The sequence below is a fragment of the Salvia splendens genome, chromosome 16 (genome assembly GCF_004379255.2).
Source record: "Salvia splendens isolate huo1 chromosome 16, SspV2, whole genome shotgun sequence".
NCBI classification, from domain to species: domain Eukaryota; kingdom Viridiplantae; phylum Streptophyta; class Magnoliopsida; order Lamiales; family Lamiaceae; genus Salvia; species Salvia splendens.
Genome location: NC_056047.1, coordinates 31,382,124 through 31,406,698, shown reverse-complemented (window position 1 = coordinate 31,406,698; position 24,575 = coordinate 31,382,124). Strand labels below are relative to the sequence as shown.

The following is a 24,575-nucleotide window of genomic DNA, read 5'->3' as shown; positions in this document are numbered from 1 at the left end:
AACTCAACATCAAATAATGTAACACCTAAACCCAAATAATGCAATAAACTTTAAAACCCATACAAACCAAATCAAATTGCCCAAATTTTAAGCAAGAACAATTCTAGGGTTTAGGTTTTTAATCAAATTTATACCCTAACTAAACACCAATATCTCAACTATTAATCAACAATAATGGCATTCAAACAAGCCAATATGCTAAATAATAATTCAAAACAATATTTCAACTCAATAAACAACTCATTACAAACCCTAACTAACTATCCATGAATTACTCCAATAATGTAAAAGATAAGCATACTAACCGAAAAGTATACGAAAATGGGGAAGAATAGCACCGATTGATGGAGGGAGGGCGAAAACACGGAGAAGAGGCGAATTGGCGACGAGGAGGCGCTGCCTTGGATAAAATCGTGAGGTGTGTGGTGTGAGTTTCGCGATTTGGGGGAGGAGGGGCTGATATATCAGTCTGCAAAAACATGCCACCCGTGTTGGCGTTTTTCAGACAAACACGCCACCCATGTTGGCGTTTTTTAACTAAAACATGCCACTAAAGTTGGCATCTCTTCTTTAAACACGCCAATTCTGTCGGCGTTTCTATATTGATTAAAACGGCAACATTGAAGGCGTTTTTACCAAACACGCCAACCTAGTTGGCGAGTTTAAATAAGTGTCGTATTTTTTTAAATTCACAACTTAAATTTAAAACACCAGCGTGGATGGCGTTTGTACTTAATGAAACGCCACCACGGATGGCATTTTTCCCATACATGGAACAATTATCAAAGTGGGTACATTTTTGTTATTCTAGTCGTAAGAGCATCCACAGTGGCGCCTAGCGCACCGCCTAGCCTAGCCCCGACGCTAGGCGGTCCGCTAGGCGAACCATTGTAACCGCCGAGCCGGTTTTCGGAAAAAAAATCGCCTAGCGCTAGGCGATGTGTGGGCGCTGGGAGATCCGCTCGGCGCCATTGCAGGCTCCGGATCGCCGAGCGCATCGCCCAGCGGATTTTTAAATTTTTTTTTATTTAATGTTTTTTTTATGAAACTCATTCTTGGTTGTTTCTATTTTATAGAGACATCCGAGAATGTTTTATGTTCCACTTTCGATGTGGGACAAACTCATTCTTGGTTGTTTCTCTTTTATAGAGACATCCTTGAATGTTTTATGTTCCACTTTCGATGTGGGACAAACTTATTCTTGGTTGTTTTTATTTTATAGAGACATCCGTGAATGTTTTATGTTCCACTTTCGATGTGGGACAACTCATTCTTGGTTGTTTCTCTTTTATAGAGACACCCTTGAATGTTTAATGTTCCACTTTCGATGTGGGACAAACTCATTCTTGGTTGTTTTTATTTTATAGAGACATCCTTGAATGTTTTATATTTATATTCCACTTTCGATGTGGGACAAACTCATTCTTGGTTGTTTCTATTTTATATAGACATCCGTGAATGTTTTATGTTCCACTTTCGATGTGGGACAAACTCATTCTTGGTTGTTTATCTTTTATAGAGACATCCGTGAATGTTTTATGTTCCACTTTTGATGTGAGACAAACTCATTCTTGGTTGTTTCTCTTTTATAGAGACATCCTTGAATGTTTTATGTTCTACTTTCGATGTGGGACAAACTCATTCTTGGTTGTTTCTCTTTTATAGAGACATCCTTGAATGTTTTATGTTCCACTTTCGATGTGGGACAAACTCATTCTTGGTTGTTTCTCTTTTATAGAGACATCCTTGAATGTTTTATATTCCACTTTCGATGTGGGACAAACTCATTGATGAAGATGTTGTAATGTTATTTTAATTTTAATGAAGTGTGTTTTTTTAATTAATGTACTTTTTAAAATTTTAATATTATTATTGAATTTTCGCGTATCTGTGTCGTAAATTTAATTTCGTATTTTGTGTGATTGTTAATTATTTGTTTTATATAATTTTGAGCGATGTGGCTAGGCTATGGCTAGACTATGACTGGGCTATTTACTTGTTTTGATGATGTGACAGGAGGATTTTTAGTGTTGATGATATGGCATGAGTAGTTTGTGGCTAGGCTATGGCTGGGCTATTGCTGTGCTATTTCTATTGTGAACGGCCTAAACTCCCCCACGGATCCGATTTTCTCCTAAGAAAGCAAGCCTTAACAAGCTGAACGCTTTCCCAGATAAGAAAACATCGCTCCGACCGCCGTAGTCAGCCTCAGCCACAGCCACCGCTAGCTTACCTATCCCTCTCTCTCTCCCAATTTGAGGAATTCAGTGTCAGATGTAACAAGGTTTCTGTATTCCACCTCCTCAGCTCAGCTTAACTCTGTGGAATCGATTGATTAGGGCTGGATTTGCAAAATGTCTTCTAGGTTGATGAAAAAAGTTCTCAATGAACAATCAGCGGCTCTGCAGCTCCACAGCGATGGCGATGATGATGATTCTGAGTCTCCTCAATCTTCCGCCCCTTCTCGGAATCTCTTTAGCCTTCTCGGAGATGAAGATGACGATGATGATGTTGCAACCGATCAGGTCTACTCATCGATTTCGCCTCTTATTCTTAATAATTTAGATAGCAATCAATTATTTGCTTGATGAATTTGTTGTGTATATGTATATGAGGAGTTTGTTTCTAGGTGATTCAGATTATAAATAGGAGTTTTTGCATTAACAGCAGGGTAGGGCTTAAGCTCCTTCACCACTTCACTTGTGTCTGCCATAGTGTACATGTGTGCTGATAGTTGTGCTGTTAGGATCGTCGACTAGACGACTGAACATTAGTTTGATATCAACTGCACAATAGTTTGTGCTGATAGTTGTGCTATGCACATTAGTTTGATATCTGCACATTAGTTTGTGCTGGTAGGATCATCGACTGCATATTAGTTTGATACTGTCCCGCTTTGGGTCAAGCCCGCATGGATTTGTTTTTGGGTACATGTGTGCTGATAGTTGTGCTGTTAGGATCGTCAACTGCTCATTAATTTGATATTATCTGCTTTGGTCAAGCCCGCATGGATTTGTTTTTGAGTCACTCCCAAAATGACTCAAACTAATGGTGTAGGACAACACTCATATACTGCTTCCAACTTCTCTCTCTCATCCGATGTTGGATGGGTTTGTACCCAACATGTGCTACTCAACAAATAGTTTTTCAACAAAGTATGTGTGTTCATTTGAAATTTGTTTGATTCAGGAGCAAGCTGAAGATGCTAATGAGACATCGGATCATGCCATTGCTCCGTCAGCCGAAACGGCTGCCTTTCATACCCGAAATGTCAATTCAAAGAAGAAGAAAAACAAGAAGAAGAAGAACTCGAACAAAGCCGACTTATCTCTAGCTAATCATACTGAATCTTCTGATCTCAACTTAGACAGCTTAAGTTTGACAGATGGTCATCAAGAGACTTGTTCTCCTGCTAAGAACAAGATACTAAATGCAGATGCCGATGCCGATGCCGATGCCAAGTTGCCAAGGAAACCTTTCAAGACTCGTGTACTAGAAGTTGATCCCAAATTTATCAGTGCAGAAAATGAGCTCCGGAGGATATTTGGTTCTAGAGTGGTGAAGTCGCATGACAGAAATTCATCATCCGCTAATCCTAGGCTTATGCGTGGTGGTCGACGAGGAACTCATAATCTCAAGAAGACTATCATAATATCCCCATCTCAACATTGGCCACGCTGGGACGGCTCTCTAACAATGGAACTACTCAATACTCTAGAGGGTGTCCACTATTTCAGGTAATTTATGCTCCATTCTCTTAGTTTCAACAGTATTTTATCTCTAAATTGTGGATCTATTTGTGTACTTATTTGAATGCATACAAATGAATCGCAGAAGATGTATCCTGGGGAAAAAAATAAAACTGAATATTGCTCTCATTTGATAAATTAGCCTCATTTTAGCAATTAGCATAGTGTTTAAAAATTGCCTCAATTGGTTTCGACTTTTGAGGCATTTCATATTTTTAATATCAATGTCCGATACCGATTTCCGAAGTCAATACATGCTATACTTTTACCTATGTCTGCTATTCCTTAAGAGAAGGAGGGGTAAATGGATATGAAGATGTAGGATGATTAAGAGATTGTGAGATGCATAAAAAAATTGTATGTGATCGACTTATATTTGCAAGTGCAGGTGTCATGTGCATAACATGAAACTGAAAATTAAATATCTCAATGAGCTTTGGTTATTATGGATTGTGCTTGAGTTACTCAGTTTACACCGTTATATGTATCAGATACACACATTCATCATCATATGCCCAAGCTCAGAGAGCTTTTGAATCTGCCAAGGAGAATCACGACCTTAATGGCATAGCAAACATTCTGTTGAATCATCCTTATCACATAGACTCACTAACAACATTAGCGGACTATTTCAAATTCACGGGTGAACACCAAATGTCAGCTGATGCTACTGCAAAATGTCTATACGCTCTAGAATGTGCATGGCATCCACTATTCACTCCATCAAGGAACTGCCAATTAAAGTACGATCATGATATGAACAAGCCACTCTTCTCAGCACTTTTTACTCATATGAAAAATATGGATAGGCGTGGTTGCCACAGATCTGCACTTGAAATATGTAAGCTTTTGCTTTCTCTAGATTCGAACGATCCCGTGGGTGCTATGTTCTGCATTGACTACTATGCTTTGAGAGCTGAGGAGCATGGTTGGTTGGAACAGTTCGCTGAAGAATATCAATCCGACAATTCCCTGTGGCTATTTCCGAATTTTTCTTATTCCCTTGCGATTTGCCGGCTTTGCCTTGAGAGCAAAGAAGTTTTAGGTGGCAGGGAAACAGATGCCGGGAAAGCTACTTCATTTGAACTGATGAAGCAGGCTTTGATGCTCCATCCATCAGTATTGAAGAAATTGGTTGTGAAGGTCCCTTTAAATGATCGGAAGTGGACCAGTGTAGTGAAGCACAGTTTCTTTCGATCTGAAGAAACAGGAAGCCCATCTGTGGATCACTTGATCGCAATATGTATTGAGAAGAGCTACATAATATGGAGGCTCCCTGATCTGCAAAAACTCTTATATGATTCGGCAATATCACTGATTGAGACGCTGGAAAAGAAAGAAAGTGATGTCAATGACTGGGCATGTGTGAGGAAAGAGGCTTTCTCATCAGAGAAGAATGAGTGAGCACAAATCCATATTAGTTTTTTCAATGATTTTGCTGCAAATTTTACTCATTAATATTTTCTTCCTATTTGCTTTGCCAGGTATTCTCATTTGTTGGTCTCTGAATTCTCCGATTCGGTGCCAACAATGCCACCTGAAAACTTGCAGGACTTTATAGTCGATCAAAGGGGTGGGATCGAGCTCCCTGAACAGATTCCTGAAAACCATGTGCTTCGTGATGTTGCTAACAGAAGTCCACTTGCTGTACTATTTGAGTCGATCCTACCATGGGTAAACTACGGAACTGGAGACGGAGAGGACGAGCATCATCTCCCGGGGCCAGCCGATGAGGATTAGGCTGAGGTTAGGATCGATTATGTAAAAGCGGGAATAAGGAAGGTCGAGTTTTTTGCATGTGAAACCGATGTTTATGTGTGAAGTTGGGTGTCACACTACTGAAAAGCTTTACAAGGAGTTTATTTTCTCTTTATCGTGAGAGAGATTTAAGTTCTAAATCTGTTCAGATTTTAACACCCCTTGGATTTCATGAAAATATTCTGTTCAGGACTTTCTTCGGTTGCAATGAAAAAAGATTTTAAACAATTGGTAGGGCTAATCAATTTGATCAAAATGTATGAGCAATTGTGACACCTTACTTAATTGAATAATTTGCCGAGTAAGTGATATCACAAATTCTGGTGTGCTAATTGCATACCTGTAAACTTTTGTTTATTTATCCATCCAAATATTCATTCATACGCAACTCATCTCACCATTGATTAGCTCTTTCCACACCATATTTGTTTAAACCTATCTTTTTTCCTTAAATGCCATAAATATGATAATCTAATGAGATCCATGTAATCTAATATTAGTGGTTTTTTTATAAAAGAGAAAAGGCTTAAATTGTTGTAAGGATCAGTGAGCAAAGGAACTAAAATTCAGAACAAAAACTAGTCCAACAAAGACAAGAAAACAAAACACCTCAAATTAAAACAAGCAAGCTAAACAAGGAGCAATATAGAGAAGACCAAGAAGTGCACCCTCCAAACAAAAACAATAAAACTAGAAACAAAACACTCATCAACCAAAGCCACCAATAAAAAAACTGACTGATAAGTAAGACGAGCTACATTATACATTTGTGTTCATCAAAATTGCTTCTCTGATTATGCTCCGCACATCTTATAACTTTAAGTAAGTACTCGCACATTTTTCCTGATGAAAAAGGAAATTTCGGTCACCATCCTTTAGTCCATGCTCTTAGCCTCCAAATAATGAGTCTCTTCTCAATTTCCAGTTCGGTTCCCTCTTTTGAAATATTACTTTACTTTTGAGCCATCAAATAGACCATGAGATCAAATAGAATAAAGAACTCCAATGATAAGGATCTATATAGATTGTGATCCATTAACCCAAGAATTATACTCTTGATGATGTTTGATCTAATAATTTTTTGTGGAATTGGTTTTCAATTACTCAAACAATCAAAGATAAAACAAACATCCAATAATACCCATTGAATCTAAGCTAAAAGAAGGAAAATCAACAAAAGATAACGTGGAATAAGAGATCAAATGTCATTGATAGAATAAACTAAGGCACTTACACCATACTAACTGCACCCATGGCTAAGCCTTCAAGGAGACCACAATCCTCAAAGTATACCTCTACTTGATCCATGCTTGAACTAACAATTGATGGGTAAAGCAACCTACAAAACTAGGAATTGGAAACAAACCCTCAAAAGGGGAAGAACAAAGCTCACAAGCTACAAATTCAATGTTCAACTAACAAGAAAAATGGGAAATAATGCTGTTTGTAGTTTAGGCCCTAATTCTAAAAAAATGGCCCACAAAATCTAATTTCACGTGATTCACCGAGTCGGGTGAACTGTAGAGCCAAAAACACCCGCCCGCGTGTTCTCTCTGGATTCACCCGCTATTCAATGCGGGACTTTCGTAAATTAGCCATAACTCCCTCCACCGAACTACGATTGATGCGTGTAAGTTGTTCACACGAAGCTCTTTCGAAGGCGAAGAAATTGGTGGCTTTTTCAGAGTATTTGGACGTAATCGCGATAGGCAGAATGGTGATTGAAGCCAGTTGTATATGAAAACTTTGATGCATGACTTTCATGATCGTATTATCCAACTTTTCAAGTCAGATCTTGTTATTGTAGAAATCATGGAATAAATATGCCCGGTCTATGGATTTTGACCAAATAATAAATGTGACGAGACATCTAATTTTGTGAAATTAAATGATATAGCGTCGATCTATATTTTATGCAGATAAATGTAGTATATTCACTTTCTCAAAACCGATTTCCGGTGAGTGGGAAATAGTGGATTAAAGTTGGGCATAATTAGCTTTTAATTAAAGCTTGGAGTTTGAGCTTAGGGAATAATTAACTAGTGTTAATTATCCCATATTGGAGAAGTGACACATCTTTTAATGTGTTTAAATTAAGTGAGTTTATGTTACTTAATAATTATAGTGGACCAAGATGGGTGAAAGAGCCCACACGCGCGCGCCGCCGCCGCCCGAGCCCGAGCCCGTGTTGGTGCTCGTGGTCGCGGGCCTCGGGCCTCGGTCTCGGTCTCGATCTCGATCTTGATCTTGGATCTTGGCAATTGGTCTTTGGGCTTGGGTCTGGACCCGTAGTAATCTTTTAGACCACCGCTGAGTCAGCAATCCAAGTGGCTTAACACATCGTCAAGCGTGGCACAGTCAAAGCCTTCAAGGCTGCCACGTGAGAAATCCACACGCTCCACACGCGAAAGGCACACTCCTGCCACACGCTTGTAACCGCCGACGGTTACGAATCTGCCATGATGAGCCTTCATGGCTTGGTTGACCCTGCATGGTGGCTTGGCCTATATATAGCTAGTCATTCCACTGCATTAGATATAATATTCACAAGCATAACAGCATAAGCTCTCTCCCTCTCTCTGCATTGTTTTTTCTGTCGAAAGCTCTGCCCTCTCCTCCATCCAGTTCGCCGGAGCTCTGTTGATTGCGGTGTTGCTTCACCAGAGACGTAGCCGTTTTATCTTTGGGGACGAAACGCCAATCCGAAGAGCACTACCGGGGCGTATATCGTCTTGCGGAAAGAGGACTCCTCGACTCGGCTAACAAATTTCATGGTTTAAGTTGTTTCGATTTTCAGTTGTAATTTCAGTTCAATTTTCATTTGTATTCCTTCTTTTGGGTTGTATTAGGCCCGATTGTATCTCTTGTAATCCCAGAAACCAACAATCGCAAGACGAGATATAACTTGCCTTTGAAGGAATTTGGACCATAAACTGAACTAAAACTTTCGAAACTTTAAACACCTTTTGCTGGAGATGTCGACGGAATCCAACACCGCTGCTGCCACCACCGCCGCCGCCATTTCTTCCACCATGGCGACCACTGGACCTGTCAACACTTCGTCGATTCCGACGATGATGCCCACTCCCGGGCGCTATCCTTCTTCATCAACAACCCCTTGAGAGTTTGTTAACCCCTTGGGCCCACTGGTGGATCCACCTCGAGTGGATCGGTTGGTTCCACTTTTAGTGGTTCCTTCAGATCCTTTAATGGATCGAGTGCTGGGGCCTTCGGGTCTCACGCGGGTGCTAGTTCCTTCGGGGATAGTACGATCATGGCGGGCTCTATGCCCAACATGAATGGCGGGGGCTCTATGCCCAACCACGTTGTTGGCTCCTTTGGGGGCAATGGAATTGGTTCCTTCCATGGACCAAGTTCGGCACCTTTGGCACCAAGAATGATGCCACCTGCCGAGAAGCCACCAAAGTTTGGAGGATCTGACTTCAAAAGGTGGTACCAAAAGATGTTGTTCTACTTGACAACATTAGGCGTCGCCAACTTCCTCACGGAAAACGAACCGCCCGCGCCAAGCGATCAAGAGACTAGGCTCGAAGTCATGGAGGACTATGAAGCTTGGAGAAAAGGAGATTATCTTTGTAAAAATTTCATTCTAAGTGCTTTAGATGATAGTTTGTACAATGTATACTCCGTTGTAACCACATCAAAAGAGATGTGGGAAAGCCTAGAAAGAGAGTATAGCATAGATAATGCTGCAGGTACTGAACAAGTTGTAGCATCCAAATTTATGGACTACAAGATGGTCGACTCTCGACCCATCATGGAGCAAGTCCAAGAGCTCCAAATGATCATCCACGCATTAGTGGCTGAATGGATGACCTTGCCCGACAAATTCCTAAGGTGCACAATCATCGACAAGCTTCATCCTGGTTGGAAGGACTTCAAGAGCTATCTCAAGCACAAGCGAAAGCAGATGACCCTTGAAGACTTGATCGTGAAATTGCGCATTGAGGCTGATGTGCGCAAAAGCGACCAAAAGGCTAACGGTTTCACCCCACTTGAAGCCAAAGCCAATCTGTTGGAGCGGGGCGGTCCCTCCAACAAACGCCCTCGCCCAAATCGTCCAAGTGACAAAGGGAAGGGAAAGCAACCTACAAAGAAGTTTGAAGGCGATTGCTACAAATGTGGCAAACCGGGCCACTTTTCAAAGGACTGCCGCAGTAAGAAGAAGAGGCCGGCTGCCCACGTCGTTGAGAAGGAGTTCAAGGACTGGGATGAAAACGACCTCATTGTTGTGGTCACTGAAGAAGTTAACCTTGTTGACAACAAGGGTGGCTGGTACATCGACACCGGCGCTACTGCTCATGTCTGCTCAGATAGGAGCAAGTTTGCCTCCTAAAATCCTCGGCGTTGGCAACGTGATTCTCATGACGACGTATGGCGTCACTATCACTTTGAAGGATGTGCTGCATGTCCCGGACATCCGCAAGAACCTAGTGTCAGGATCAATACTAGTTAATAAGGGGTTTAAACTTGTATTTGAGTCTGATAGGTTTGCCTTGTACAAGTTTGGAAAGTCACTAGGAAAAGGTTATGTAACCGATGGACTTTTCAAGTTTAGTGTAGCAACTCGCAGTGTTGCAAAGCCATTGGCTAATAATAATAAAGCATCTACTTCCTCTTATTTGACTGAGTGTTCAAATTTATGGCATTGTAGATTGGGACATGTAAATTCAAAAGCCATCAAAAGATTAGTGAATTTAAATTTACTAAAGGCTAATGAAGTGGATACCCAAGATAAATGTGAAATTTGTCTTGAACTAAAATTGACTAAGTTGTCGTTTCACTCGGTTGAACGAAGCACAAAACCCCTTGAATTAATTCACACGGACGTATGTGATTTAAAGATGGTGCAAACTAGAGGTGGTAAAAAGTACTTTATCACTTTCATAGATGATTTCACAAGATATTGCTACATTTATCTTTTAAGAAGTAAAGATGAAGCAATAGAAGCGTTCAAAAATTATAAGAACGAAGTTGAGAATCAACTTGGTTGTAAAATCAAAATGATTCGAAGCGATAGAGGAGGCGAATATGTAGCCCCGTTTGAGGAGTTATGCAACGCAAGTTGTATAATTCATCAAACAACTGCTCCATATTTACCACAATCTAATGATGTCGCAAAACGCAAGAATCGAACTCTAAAAGAGATGATGAATGCACTGCTTCTGACTGCAGGATTACCACATAACATGTGGGGGGAAGCTGTATTGACATCCTACTATATCTTGAATAAAATCTCTCTCAAAGGAAAAGATGTTACTCCATATGAGTTGTGGAATGGAAGGAAGTCATCCTACAAATACCTCAAAGTGTGGGGGTGTTTGGCAAAGGTGATGGTTCCTCCGCCCAAAGAAGTTACAATCGGACCTAAGACGGTTGATTGCATCTTCATTGGATATGCACTTAATAGTAGTGCATATCGATTTGTTGTTCACAAGTCTGAAATATCGACTATTACAGTAGGAACAACGATTGAGTCAAGGAATGTTGTATTTCTCGAAAATATATTTCCTTGCAAATACAAAGAAAAAGTCTTAACCAATTATGAGACAAGAATTGAAGAAGAAGCCACTAGTTCTAAACCAGTGGAGATTGAAGCCACTAGTTCTAAATAAGCGGATAAGGAACCTGAATCGCGCAAGCGTGCAAGGCCCGATCCAAAGGATACAGTACTAAGACGTGGTACTAGAGTCAAAACACCAAAAACATTTGGTCCTGACTACATTGCTTTTATGTTAGATGAAGAACCAACATCTATAAAAGTAGCCTTCAATGGCCCAGACGGGCTACATTGGAAAGAAGTTGTTCAAAGCGAAATTGATTCAATTTTGCTAAACCACACATGGGTGTTGGTGGATCTACCTGAAGGTGCGAAACCTCTAGGTTGCAAATGGGTACTTAAAAGGAAATTTAAGGCCGATGGAACAGTGGATAAGTATAAAGCCCGACTAGTAGTAAAGGGTTTTAAACAAAATGAAGGGCATGACTTCTTTGATACCTATTCACCTGTAACAAGGATTACATCTATCCGAGTGCTTCTCGCTATTGCTTCATTGCACAATCTTGAGATTCATCAAATGGATGTAAAGACCGCGTTTCTAAATGGTGAACTAGAAGATGAAATCTATATGGAACAACCCGAAGGGTTTGTAGTACCTGGACAAGAGAAAAAGGTATGCAGGCTCGTAAAGTCTCTATATGGATTGAAACAAGCGTCATTGCAATGGCACTTGAAGTTTGATAATGTGATGTTATCAAATGGGTTTAAAATCAACGAGTGCGACAAATGTGTCTACATCAAGAGCACTAATAACAGCCACGTTATAGTGTGTCTATACGTTGATGATATGTTAATCTTGGGTAGCAACACTCAAGTAATTAACGATACAAAGGTCATGTTAAAGAGAAACTTTGAGATGAAAGACATGGGTCTAGCCGATGTAATTCTTGGAATGAAGATTCTAAGAACGTCTGACGGAATCATCTTAACACAATCACTTTATGTTGAGAAGATATTGAATAAATTCAAAGCCTATGATGGCATGCCGGTTAAGACTCCAATTGAACTCGACGTTCACTTGAGCAAGAACAAAGCCGAGCCCGTTGCACAAGAAGAGTATGCACTGGTCATCGGATGCATCATGTACTTGACTAATTGCACCCGACATGACATTGCTTGTGCCGTGAACAAGTTGAGTCGATACACGAGCAATCCAAGCAAGGAGCATTGGAGAGCTCTTGTGAGGGTTTTGAGATATTTAAAACATACTCAAAATCATGGGCTACACTTCTCAAGATACCCCCCGGTACTTGAAGGGTACTGTGATGCAAATTGGATATCCGACAATAGAGACTCACTTTCAACAAGTGGATACGTTTTTACTATCTGGGGTGGTGCTGTATCGTGGAAATCCATAAAACAGACATGTATAGCCCGATCAACAAAGGAATCGGAGTTCATTGCCTTAGATAAGGCTGGTGAGAAAGCCGAGTGGCTTAAGAACTTCCTTGAAGATATTCCATGTTGGTCTAAGTCAGTGCCACCAGTGCTGATCCACTGCGATAGCCAAGCGACTATTGGAAGGACAAACAATGGTTTCTATAATGGTAAGTCTCGACATATACGTCGATGACATAACACCGTGAGACATTTGATCACAACAGGAGTGATTACAATTGACTATGTGAAGTCAATAGATAATCTAGCGGATCCGCTAACCAAAGGGTTAAACCGTGATCAAATGAATAAGTTGCTAGTGGGAATGGGTTTGAAACCCACAAATTAAAGAATTGTCATAGTGGTAACCCAACCATGATGACTGGGGATCCCAAGAACTTGGTTCAATGGGAGAACTAAGCTATGAGAGTTCATGAGAAACACTCAACTATATCTATTCCCTAAAGAGCAATAGAGTGTTGGAGAACTTGCCTAGTGGTAAATGATAAGTCTATGACTTTTAATGGTTCTTAAGGATCTCAAAGAGATGGAGTTCTCAAAGAGACCAAGTATGGCAAGGTACTTGACTAAGAATCACCTATGTAAGTGCGAAGTGTGGTCGCTTCATAAAACGCACTTATGAATCCAAAGTGGTGTCCAAGACCGCAATGGACACAAAACGTGAGAACGAATGAGGTTGAGGTGTTTAAGCGTTAACACCATTGTCTCGGTGCACGCCGTGGGGGATTAGTTCAAAGCATCGCGCTACTAAGCCGCCTGTGTATCCGATGGTGTCGACTATGGAGAGTTCAAAGCCAACAACTACCTATCCTTATGCTTATATACCTCTCGAGGGTTGAGCTTGTGTCTGCATGCATTTGCATTTGGCTATTTCCACTCATGTGGGGGATTGTAGAAATCATGGAATAAATATGCCCGGTCAATGAATTTTGACCAAATAATAAATGTGATGAGACATCTAAATTTGTGAAATTAAATGATATAGCGTTGATCTGCATTTTACGTAGATAAATGTAGTATATTCACTTTCTCAAAATCGATTTCCGGTGAGTGAGAAATAATGGATTAAAGTTGTGCATAATTAGCTTTTTAATTAAAGCTTGGAGTTTGAGCTTAGAGAATAATTAACTAGTGTTAATTATCCCACATTGGAGAAGTGACACATCTTTTAATGTGTTTAAATTAAGTGAGTTTATGTTACTTAATAATTATAGTGGACCAAGATGGGTGAAAGAGCCCACACTCGCGTCGCTGCCTGCCCGAGCCCGAGCCCGTGGTCGCGGGCCGCGGGCCCGGTCTCGGTCTCGGTCTCGGTCTCAGTCTCAATCTCAATCTCTATCTCGATCTCGATCTTTGCAATTGGTCTTTGGGTGGTCTTTGGGCTTGGGTCTGGACTTGTAGTAATCTTTTAGGGTGTCCACTATAAGGCGGACACGCCCAATAGCCCGCCCCAGTTTTTGTCCATAGCCCAAATTTTGTTGTCCACAGCCACAAAATTCTATTTCCGCCACTATAGTGGACACCTCCAATAACCCCCAAATTTTATAATCAATTTTTATTTTAAAATATTTTTAGTTTCAATCAAATGTAATTTAAATAATCGCAGTGTAAATAATTAGAAAACGAGGTAATTAGGGCCGAATATTCGTTGTATTGCAAACCGGTAAAATTATACAACGAATAATTAAAATAAAATACAACTACAAAACTCCGCCACCGTCTACTCGGTGTCGGAGTCGGCTTCCTCTTCTTCTTCTTCTTCTCCTCCTCCTCTCTCGCTGCTGCCGGCCGCGGTATCCCCAGGCCCATTATCAACCAACCCCACTCGACTCTCAATCCGAGTGATGAGCCTCTTGTAGACGTTCCTGACGTACGGGTCAGTTTCCCCTGCGTATGACCTGCATACGTCTTGCAGTTGTTGCATCAACTGCACGTCTATGGTAATGGCCAATACCTCGTGGGGTTGCACCGTGGGCTGTGGGATTGGGGCGGGCTGGTGGATGCGTGATCCGGACGCGCCGGCCGATAGGCGGGAGGCACTTCTACCCCCTCTGGCACTGCGGATAGAGGCCTGTAGTCCCATGGGCCGTCGTCGCCTAGTGTGAGTATCGGCTGGCTCTTCGACTTGTTCGTCGGACTGCTCGAACTCTTGCGAGCCGCTTCCACTGCTGTAGTCGCCGGCAAGGTTGTGCCTTGTGCGCTTTGGCCCAGGAGCTGTTCCCACCTCGTGCGCCACGATCTACCTGAATTTCGGACAATCCACGAGGACAAGATACTCTTCCCACAAGGTGAACTTCGGCCAGTCCTCCGTGTGATATTGGCCCTCAGACAGGTTCTTAACATCTGCTGCGCTGCGGCCACTCTCAGCGTGACGAAGGTTGTTCTCGTATATGGGCGTGAACCGCTTGGTCGCATGGAGAATCCTACCCCACCTTTTCAGGAGCTGTTCTGGGTCGCGCCTCTCGGCGCTGTCGGGTTTGAACTCCTCGTATGCAAACATGACGCGCCTCCAAAAGCTCTCCTCGGCCTGATCTGTGCCCACCACGGGGTCCGAAGTGATAGCATCCCAAGACTTCGCAACGGCAATGCTCTCGTCTTTGGTGTATGGCTTGCCCCGGTTGGACCCAGAACCAGAGCCACCGCTACCGCCAGTGCCACTGCCCTCGCCACTCGGAATGCCGGCACCGCTGCCCGTGCGCCCACCGACGTGGCCGGTGCCACGACTGCCGCCTCCGCCCCGACTGCCGCTACCTCCTCGGGTCGGAACGGGCATTTCCACCCGTGCTGCCGGCGTATCTGGGATGCCAGAACTGAGCAGACCCATCATAGTATCAAATGCGTCTTGATCTGCTTCGGTGAACGGAGATTGGCTGGCTTGGAAAGGGGAACCCGGACGCGGTTGGTGAAGCGCGTATAGGTTGGGTCTGTAAAGGTGGCGGAGTTGGAGAAGACCTCCACGACTGAGATGGAGGAAGGGCTGGACTCGATGCCCACGGTGGGGGAGATTGATTCCAACTCCAATGCTGGGACGGAGGCGCATATCCGCCAAAGCCCGACGGCTGAGAAGCATATCCGCCAAAACCCGATGGCTGCGAAGGATAGGCCGAGGGGTTTGATGGATTGCTGCCATATCCCGATTCCTGAGAGTCGGGTGATTCGACATCTACTCGGTGCATTTTTTAGAGAGTGGTTGTGTAGATAGTGAGTGGATGGATTTTGTAAAAATAGTGAAAAATAGGTGGTGGAGAGTGGTATTTATAGAGGAAAAAAAAATTAAAATCGCGACCGCATGCGCCTCGGCGGATGTCCGCACTATAGTCGCCGCGCCTATAGGCGCGACTATGTACCTCCGCCGCGTCCTCGCCCCGCACCCGGCGATCGCCCATCCGCCCACCCTCGCCACGTCCGCCCCCGGGGCGGACAACCTCGCCACTATAGTCCACCCGCCGACCGCCCACCCTCGCGGCTATAGCCGCGTCCACTCCATAGTGGACACTCTTAGACCACCGCTGAGTCAGCAATCCAAGTGGCTTGACACATCGTCAAGCGTGGCACAGTTAAAGCCTATAAGGCTGCCACGTGAGAAATCCACACGCTCCACACGCGAAAGGCACACTCCTGCCACACGCTTGTAACCGCCGACGGTTACGAATCTACCATGATGAGCCTTCATGGCTTGGTTTACCCTGCATGGTGGCTTGGCCTATAAATAGCTAGCCATTCCATTGCATTAGATATAATATTCACAAGCATAACAGCATAAGCTCTCTCCCTCTCTCTGCATTATTTTTTCTATCGAAAGCTCTGTCCTCTCCTCCATCCAGTTCGCCGGAGCTCTGTTGATTGCGGTGCTGCTTCACCAGAGACGTAGCCGTTTTATCTTTGGGGACGAAACGCCAATCCGAAGAGCACTACCGGGGCGTATCTCGTCTTGCGGAAAGAGGACTCCTCGACTCGGCTAACAAATTTCACGGTTTAAGTTGTTTCGATTTTCAGTTGTAATTTCAGTTCAGTTTTCATTTGTATTCTTTCTTTTGGGTTGTATTACGCCCGATTATATCTCTTGTAATCTCAGAAACCAACGGTTAATGGTGCATCCATCCATATACGAAAGCAAGAAATCAATCTTTGAGCAAGTAACAAGCACGGTTGCAGCAAATGCATCTCTAGTTAATCTTATTTTCCAATACTATACTTTTGTCCACTACGAATAATCTTGGTAGCAAACAACACTAGTTTTAATACAATTTTAATTAGATAAAAAGATGGATAAAAAGAAAATATAGTTGAAATAGTGATAAGTAAAAAATTAGCTTCATTTCATAAATAGTGACTAATTTTTGTAGATGAGAAAAATGGATAGATATAACTATTAATTAGTTTCCATAATGAGTGGCTAATTTTTGTATATGACCGAAAATGGATAGATATAACTATTAATTATAGACGGAGGATGGAGGGGTGTATATCTTTTCACATTCTTCTCAATTTAATCCGTCTATTATCCAAAATTTTAAGTTCTATAGAATTCCAGTAGTATAAATTTTTTAACTAATTTTAAAAAATTATTTTTAATATCGATGTCAACAGTAAATTTCATTTCATTTAATTTAATTTGAGGATGTTACATTGCTCAAAGGCAAATATCCAATCAAAACAAAACAAGTAAGAAACCCAAAAATGGAAAATAGTAAAATAATAAAAAATCTATAACTAAAAGTCAAACAGAAGATCGCAGCATTTGCGATAGCGAAGATTTAGGAGAAAGCAGAATCCAATGAGTTTGATGTAAGAAAATAGAAGCGAATAAAAGCAGGCGGCGACGCGTAGTTGACGGAGGAATTATACCAATACCCTTATGAGGTATATAATTTTTGATGTTAATTTTTTTTGTTGGTGAAATTGATTTGGTAATTTGATGTAGAATTGTAGATGGAAGATGATAGGAAAAGCTACAGTGTTGACGATGCCCTTTCCGCATTGGGTTTTGGGAAATTCCAAGTGTTGGTTCTGATGTATGCTGGGATGGGTTGGATTTCTGAAGCCATGGAAATGATGCTGCTCTCTTTTGTTGGACCTGCTGTTCAATCCCTTTGGGATCTTTCTTCTCAACAAGAGAGCTTCATTACCAGCGTCGTCTTTGCCGGCATGATGCTCGGCGCCTATTCCTGGGGTGTTGTTTCAGATATCTATGGAAGGAGGTAATACTTCCTCCGTTCCTTGTTAATTGAGATACTTCTTTTCACCATGAAGATTAAAAATAGAATTTTGAATAAAGTAAGAGAGAGTTATTTTTTGTCAAAAATAGATATGACTAAATTATATTTATATGGAATGGAGGGTGTTCTAATTATAATACCCTCTAACTCTAAGTTTTACCATTACCTCCGTCCACAAAAATATAGACAATAAATGACACGGGTTTTAATGCAAAATTGGTAAAGTAAGAGAGGGGGATGGAAAATGGGGTGTAAGTAGTGGTAGTGGATTCTGAGGTCTACATTTAGAATGATGTGCAGAGTTTGAATTTGTTTAAGACTTTCCATTTAGAATTGATCTCATTTTGGTGGATATCCTAAAATGGTAAAACTAGTCTATTTTTTGTAGATGGAGGTAGTATCAAGGAACAATCACAAATTGTACAGAAACAGGTTATCATAAACATAGAGAAGGGAACTATTCTGCTGATTTTTTGTCGCATTTTGCTTATAGTTTTAAGAGAGAAGAAGTTCACGCTCTTGAGACGCAACCTTTAGGTCTCATAGTTGGTTGCTTCATGATAGATTAGGTATTTCATATTCTCGTTAGTTTGTTTTGTTACTGGCCTTTGCCCTTTTATTACCAAAAAAATATTAGTAGTATATTGATTAATATAAATCAGGAGGAAAAACTCTCTCCTGCCCAACTGAAACAACCTTTCTTAGTTCCCCTATCATCCATATAGTTTGGTGCTTCTTCTTTCTTGGACTCAACTTAGTTTGTTTTGCTTCTATCAATAACGTTTTTGTTCACGTAGGAAAGGATTTCTCATCACAGCACTTATTACGTCGTCAGCTGGTTTTCTAAGTGCATTTTCCCCAAATCTTTATGTGCTCATCATCTTCCGTGGTTTAGTCGGTATTGGCTTGGGAGGCGGTCCCGTGCTTTCGTCCTGGTTTCTGGAGTTTATTCCTGCTTCAGAGAGAGGTGCGTGGATGGTGGTATTTTCATCCTTCTGGACCCTTGGAACAGTTCTTGAAGCTTCTATAGCATGGGTATGCATGCCATGGTACCTCTTTACTTATCATCACATTTCATGTTAAATTCTTCAATTCTGCTAGTAATTTGCTAACAATCTTATGTTATACTACTCTCTCCGTCCCATAAAAGTAGCACAATTTGGTATGCCACGGTTTTAGTAACACAATTGGTAATGTAGGAGAGAGATAGAAAGAAAGAGTGATAGGAGCGATGTTAGTGGAGAATGAGGCCCACCTCATTAGAGAGAGATAAAAGTTACTGAAAATAGAAATTTCTATTTTTATGGGCAGACGATAAAAATAGTCTATTTTTATGGGGCAGAGGGAGTGCTATATTATTCCAATAAGTTCCTAAATATTCTATTTTTAGTCATAGATTAATTTAGGAATATGAAGTATTTGAAATTGGCCGCTCACCCCCTTAATGGGTAGGGGGTCAAGAGGAAGAACCATCATCGATGTGGGCCTAAATTAACATCGGACTTCCACTCGTGAGGTAAATAAGAGATAAAGAAAATCCATCATTGACTTGGGCCCGCAATGGGCCACTCACCCCCTTAAAAGGTCTCTAAGGGGGATGGTTATCCACTCTTATATAGATAAGATAGGATCGTCAACAAGTCATGTGGAACAAGATTCAAGGGATTTTGACATAAGCTTTATGGGTTTCTTTAAAATGCCAATCTTTATTTCTTTGTAGACCTATATAAGTGGATCTGTTCTAAACTGTTCATTGACTCTAATGTCCTTCCTGTAATAATAAAGGAAAGGGTTGTTTATATTAATATTATTGTAATCATATGTTTGTAGTTTGTCATGCCAAGATTGGGTTGGAGGTGGCTGCTTGCATTGTCTGCTCTTCCTTCCTCACTGTTGCTTCTACTATATAGAGTAACACCCGAGTCGCCCAGATATCTGTCAATGGTGGGAAGAAAAAGTGATGCGCTAGCTATTTTGGAAAAAATCGCGAGGGTCAACGGGAGAAAACTTCCTTCGGGCGTCCTTGTTACCGACAACAACGTTGAGCTAGAAGATAAATCTTCAGAATCAGAAGATACGAAATTGATACCATCAAGCAAGAATGACCCCGATGTTGGTTCTCGGAAGAGTGGCATATCATTGCTGATTATGCTTCTTTCACCTGAATTGGTTAGATCAACTCTACTTTTATGGATGGTTTTTTTCGGGAATGCATTCGCTTATTATGGGCTCGTTCTGCTTACAACAGAGCTGAATAACAAGCATAACCGATGTGAACAGAAAGGGTCACATTCTGTTAATCAGCAGGAAGTTAATTACCAAGATATTTTTATTACCAGTTTTGCAGGTAAAATATTGTTTCATGATTGATGATGCATGCATTATATTGTTACCGGGAGGAATGCTAACTTTATTTCGTGTTATTTGCTTCAAGAATTTCCCGGACTTCTCTTATCAGCCGCAACAGTTGACAAAGTTGGTCGTAAGGTATCCATGGCAGCGATGTTCTTCTTCTGCTTCGTTTTTCTGATGCCTCTGGTAGTTGAACAGCCTCAGAGCATAACAACGTGCCTTCTCTTCGGGGCTCGAGTTTGCATCACAGGAACCTTCACGATTGTATACATATACGCCCCAGAGGTGAGCCAAATGCCAATTTTTTTCTCTTTATTCGTGATGGTTTCATCCATCTTGACATTTTAACTCGTTACTGCAGTTGTATCCGACGTCCGTGAGGACAACTGGGGTTGGAGTGGCGAGCTCCGTGGGAAGAATCGGCGGGATGATATGTCCTCTGGTTGCAGTTGGTCTGGTTCATGGATGTAAACAGAATACAGCGGTGTTTCTATTTGAGAGCATTGTGTTTGTATCAGGAATATGCGTTTACCTTCTACCGTTTGAAACAAGGGGTCTTGAATTGAGCAACAATGTGTCATCTTCCAAGCATAATCACCTTGATGTAAGCTTATAGTTAATGTTTTGATGAGCTCAAAATCTTTACTAGGGATTTTGTTTCAAGTTTTGAGAGAATGTACAAGAATATAATAGTGATTTTAACATTACAAATGACTCTGTGTTTAACATAGTTACACACTATAGAAATATAATACTCCCTCTGGTTCATTTTTCTTCATTTTAGTATTATTTTAATCGGTTTTTTACTTGTGTCATTTCATATATAGTAAATAGGCTTTTATTGTCTGAGGTTACACATTTCATTTAGATCTTAATTGTCTCATTTCATAACGACACGCAAAGCAACATCCTAATGAGGCTTTCTTGGCTTGTGCATGAATGCGAACTAAGGGTACCGACTGTGAATACATGATGTATGGTTGTGTGAAAGTTAAATAAATTAATGTGGAATTGGTAAAGTAAGAGAGAAGGGAAAAACGTAAAAGAGAAGTAGTGTTTGTGAAATGTGATGTCCATATTATTAGTAAGAGAGAAGGGAAAAAGTAAGAGAAGTTGTTGAAAACTTTCCTTGCTTAGATATGCTCTATTTTTTGTGGACAATCAAAAATAGCAAATGTGCTCTATTTTTCATGGACGGATGGAGTATCTATAGAATATTTCCCTTGTGACATAAATATACCTAGTTTAGAATGGGCAAATTCAATACCCAGAAAATATTTCAAATGATGTGTAATTTTTTGAGCAAACATGACTTGATACATTGAATCTCAACTAAATCATTGCATGTGAGCAATATATCGTCACCATAAATAAGCAAAACAGTGATGGACGTACATTGCTTCGGGTATGACATTAGAAAAAGTAGAAAACCAATTTTGAGAAGCTTGCTTTAGTCCATACAATTATTTTTTAACCCACATACAGCATTCTCCCCTTGTCAGTTAAGTCCAAGAGGTGGAAGCATGCAGACAGTTTCCTCCAAATAATCGTGCAAGAACCAGGAAGGCATTCTGGACCGTCGAGATGCGTCCATGGCAAGTAAACAACAGAGATTGGTTATCTTAGTTGTGGGAGAAAACGTGTCACGATAATCCACGCCTTCAACTTGTGTATAGCCTATAACAATGAGTCGTGTCTTATAGTATTCTATGGAGCCACTAGACCGGTACTTAGTTTTAAAAATTCTTCAACAACCAATGGGCTTATGACCCGGAGTTAAACGAACCAGTTGCCATGTACTTCCTTCGTCCCAAGGTAGTTGGGTCGTTTTTTTTTATAGCCGTTTTGTAAAAATAATACTCCCTCCGTTCCATAATAGTGTAGTCATTTTTTCATTTTGGTAGGTTCCATAGTGGTGGAGTCATTTTCATTTTTAGTAGTAAAAGGCAACATATTTCTTCTTACTTACTTTATTCTCTCTTCATCTCTCAACCTTTTTCTTTTCCTACTTTATTCTTCATTTACTTAACTCACTTAACACAATTTATCTTAAATAATGTGCTGAAAAGAAACGCATCCATTACCGCGGAACGAAGGAAGTAATAAATAGTTAAAGTGGTGAGAAAGTAAAGTAAAAAAGAGAGAATAATATAGAGAAGACTATTCTCTACAATACTCTCTCCCTTGCATTACACTTTATCCACTTTAATTATTTATTATTCATTCCGTCCCAACTAAGTTAAGTCGTATTCCTTTTTGGTATGTCCCAACCAAGGTAAGTCATTTCCTTTTTTGACAAAAAAAAACATCCAATCACTCTTACTTTATTTCATCACATACTTTACTCTCTCTTTATATTTCTTATTTTATTATTCTCTCCTACTTTTCAATATAATCATTTAATCTCTGTGCCCAAAAGTTTTGACTTAACTTAGTTGGGATGGAGGGAATATCATTTTTGAATAAAAAAAAGACTCAACTACCTTGGAACAGAGGGAGTATTAATTTTTATTAAGACACTAAATTCCGCCAATATTGCTTTTTGCCAATTTAAGATCTAGGCACAATGCGTGGTAGTTATGGCAAGATGTTTGCGGTATGAAGGAGTAAAGTGGAACAACTATACATAATTTGTTAGTGGACACCTTGTGCTGAGGTTAGAACTTGACCCAAGGTTTCGACGGTCAAACTGGGTAGGCAGGATATAATCATCAAGCGATGCGGGAGGACGTTAGTCACGAGTGGAGTGGCGAATGGGGTGATCGGGCTGTTAGGGTTTGTTGCCCCTTGCACGACGGAAGTCATGCATATATGATAAGGCTCATTTCATGCATCGGTTATGAGGTTAAATTCTATGATTCCAGTGATCTAACAAGTGTTTATAAGTTCAGGTGTGTGAAAAATCTGCCAGACCCAGGAAATGCAGGCAAATCAACCGGGCAGACAAAAATGAGGAAAAGTGAAGTAAAAAGTGCCAGCAATCTACCTGACCGAGGAAATGACGAAAACGCTGGCAGGAAGCAAAAGTGGAACAAGGAGTAAATTCTAAAGGATCCTTTTTCGGAGGGCAAAAATGACAAATCATGAAGAATGAGAGCCCTAGGGATCCGTGCCTCAACTATATAAAGGGACAACCACTTTAAAGAGGCAGCACTTGTCACCGGCTTCAACACACTCCCTAGTTTTCACTTAGTTTTAGCTCACTACACACATATCTCACGCAGTTGGGTTGCAATGGGGTAATTCTAGGCATATTGTGGCGGTTTTGCTTAGTTCTGTGGTGTAAAACCGTCCCCAAGGGGGCGACGATACAATCGTCTTCATTTCTGATGTTTTTGTTTCGTACCGGATGCTCGACGACTGATATTTCCGTTTGAACCTTATTCTAGTGGCTATGTTATTTATGTTTTACCTGATGTTGATGTTTGTTATCTGTTTTACTGATTTTGATGATTTTCACAATTGGTTATTGAATCGGAGTTGAGATCGGTTGAATTGGAGTTGTTTAGTTGTTAAATTGGTTGAATCGGAGTTGATGAATGTGGATCTGGATGTGGTTGAGTTGGGATCGGATGGATCTGTTGTGAATCGTGGTTCGGAGTTGTGGATCTGATACGTACTGGTTTGAATCTGCATGGTTATGGTTGTTTTACTGTTGCTTTCGATTTGCTCGACCTGATAGTTTAGATCTGGTAGTTTTTCTGCTTAATCGTAATATTTGAAGTTCGATCTGAGTTGCTCTGTTTCTCTGTGTTTGATGCTCTGTTTCGTTTGTGTTCATTTCATATTTGCTGAAGAAGATGAAGATCGTTGGTAGTTAGAGTCAGATCTGTAGTTTGTTTGCTTTTGCAGCTTTTTCTATCACCGTAGCTAATTCGGGAAATTATTCCCACTACTTTTTCTTGCGTACTTGTCTGACTGTTTTGGGAAATATTTTACTTGACCTGGTAGTTTGCTTAATTCATTCTTAGTTAATTTTACGTCTGATGAGTCATGCATGCGCACGTGTTTTTCTCATTTCCTAGGTCCAGTAGTTAGTCAAGTACTTTTAATTCCCTCGAGTCATGTAGTTTAAAGAGATCTTAATCCTTGAGTTGCGTGGTAGCAGCTAACCTTTTTTTCCAAATCCTCTGAATACTTGCTAACACTTTCGTCTCTGTGGGATCGATCCTTATTTCTATATACTAGCCAATAGTATGATGGGTTAAGGTTTTGAAACAATAAAAAGTGTACCCAACGACCATTTCTGATAGATTCATGATCTCCTAGACCTTGTGATCTAGTGAATCCTCTGGACCTGTTGGATTGAGAAACACCTAGTGCACACACTTTTCCGAGCTACTTCAATATACAAGATCTACAGATCTATTTGACCGATTATGAGATTAATTGATTCACATGTTAAACACAAAATTGCATGCTAGAACACATATAATTCATGTAAAAGGAATTAAAACCTAAAACATGAATTTCCTACGGTTTAGAATTACTGATCTGATTATACAAAGAATCGTCGAT

General features: G+C 40.8%; 2 protein-coding genes across 4 annotated transcripts; both read left to right on the top strand.

Moving 5' to 3' along the window:
• The first annotated feature begins 2,113 nt into the window (after positions 1-2,113).
• LOC121771775 (transcription factor 25-like) lies at positions 2,114-5,647 on the top strand. Its single transcript, XM_042168646.1, has 4 exons — positions 2,114-2,525; positions 3,190-3,737; positions 4,241-5,149; positions 5,234-5,647. Exons 1-4 carry the CDS (start codon positions 2,355-2,357, stop codon positions 5,487-5,489), a joined length of 1,884 nt encoding a protein of 627 aa, XP_042024580.1. The 5' UTR covers positions 2,114-2,354; the 3' UTR covers positions 5,490-5,647.
• Positions 5,648-17,201: 11,554 nt separating this feature from the next.
• Positions 17,202-20,835, top strand: LOC121770698 (organic cation/carnitine transporter 7-like). 3 transcript variants are annotated; one of them, XM_042167466.1, is made up of 6 exons: positions 17,202-17,349; positions 17,419-17,687; positions 18,503-18,740; positions 19,536-20,052; positions 20,140-20,342; positions 20,419-20,835. In XM_042167466.1, exons 2-6 carry the CDS (start codon positions 17,419-17,421, stop codon positions 20,671-20,673), a joined length of 1,482 nt encoding a protein of 493 aa, XP_042023400.1. In that variant the 5' UTR covers positions 17,202-17,349; the 3' UTR covers positions 20,674-20,835. The 3 variants fall into 3 exon arrangements, with proteins under 3 accessions (XP_042023400.1, XP_042023399.1, XP_042023401.1); XM_042167465.1 differs by having other exon boundaries at positions 17,209-17,349; positions 17,411-17,687; XM_042167467.1 differs by lacking the exon at positions 17,202-17,349 and having other exon boundaries at positions 17,545-17,687; positions 18,508-18,740.
• Positions 20,836-24,575: the final 3,740 nt, after the last annotated feature.

Excerpts from the sequence above, each read along its gene's own strand:
- LOC121770698 (XM_042167466.1), top strand. The coding sequence starts at position 17,419 with ATGGAAGATGATAGGAAAAGCTACAGTGTTGACGATGCCCTTTCCGCA. Across the intron at positions 17,688-18,502 it reads TCAGATATCTATGGAAGGAG|GAAAGGATTTCTCATCACAG; the intron begins GTAATACTTCCT and ends TTGTTCACGTAG. Across the intron at positions 20,053-20,139 it reads TTTTATTACCAGTTTTGCAG|AATTTCCCGGACTTCTCTTA; the intron begins GTAAAATATTGT and ends ATTTGCTTCAAG.
- LOC121771775 (XM_042168646.1), top strand. The coding sequence starts at position 2,355 with ATGTCTTCTAGGTTGATGAAAAAAGTTCTCAATGAACAATCAGCGGCT. Across the intron at positions 3,738-4,240 it reads GAGGGTGTCCACTATTTCAG|ATACACACATTCATCATCAT; the intron begins GTAATTTATGCT and ends TATATGTATCAG. Across the intron at positions 5,150-5,233 it reads TTCTCATCAGAGAAGAATGA|GTATTCTCATTTGTTGGTCT; the intron begins GTGAGCACAAAT and ends TTGCTTTGCCAG.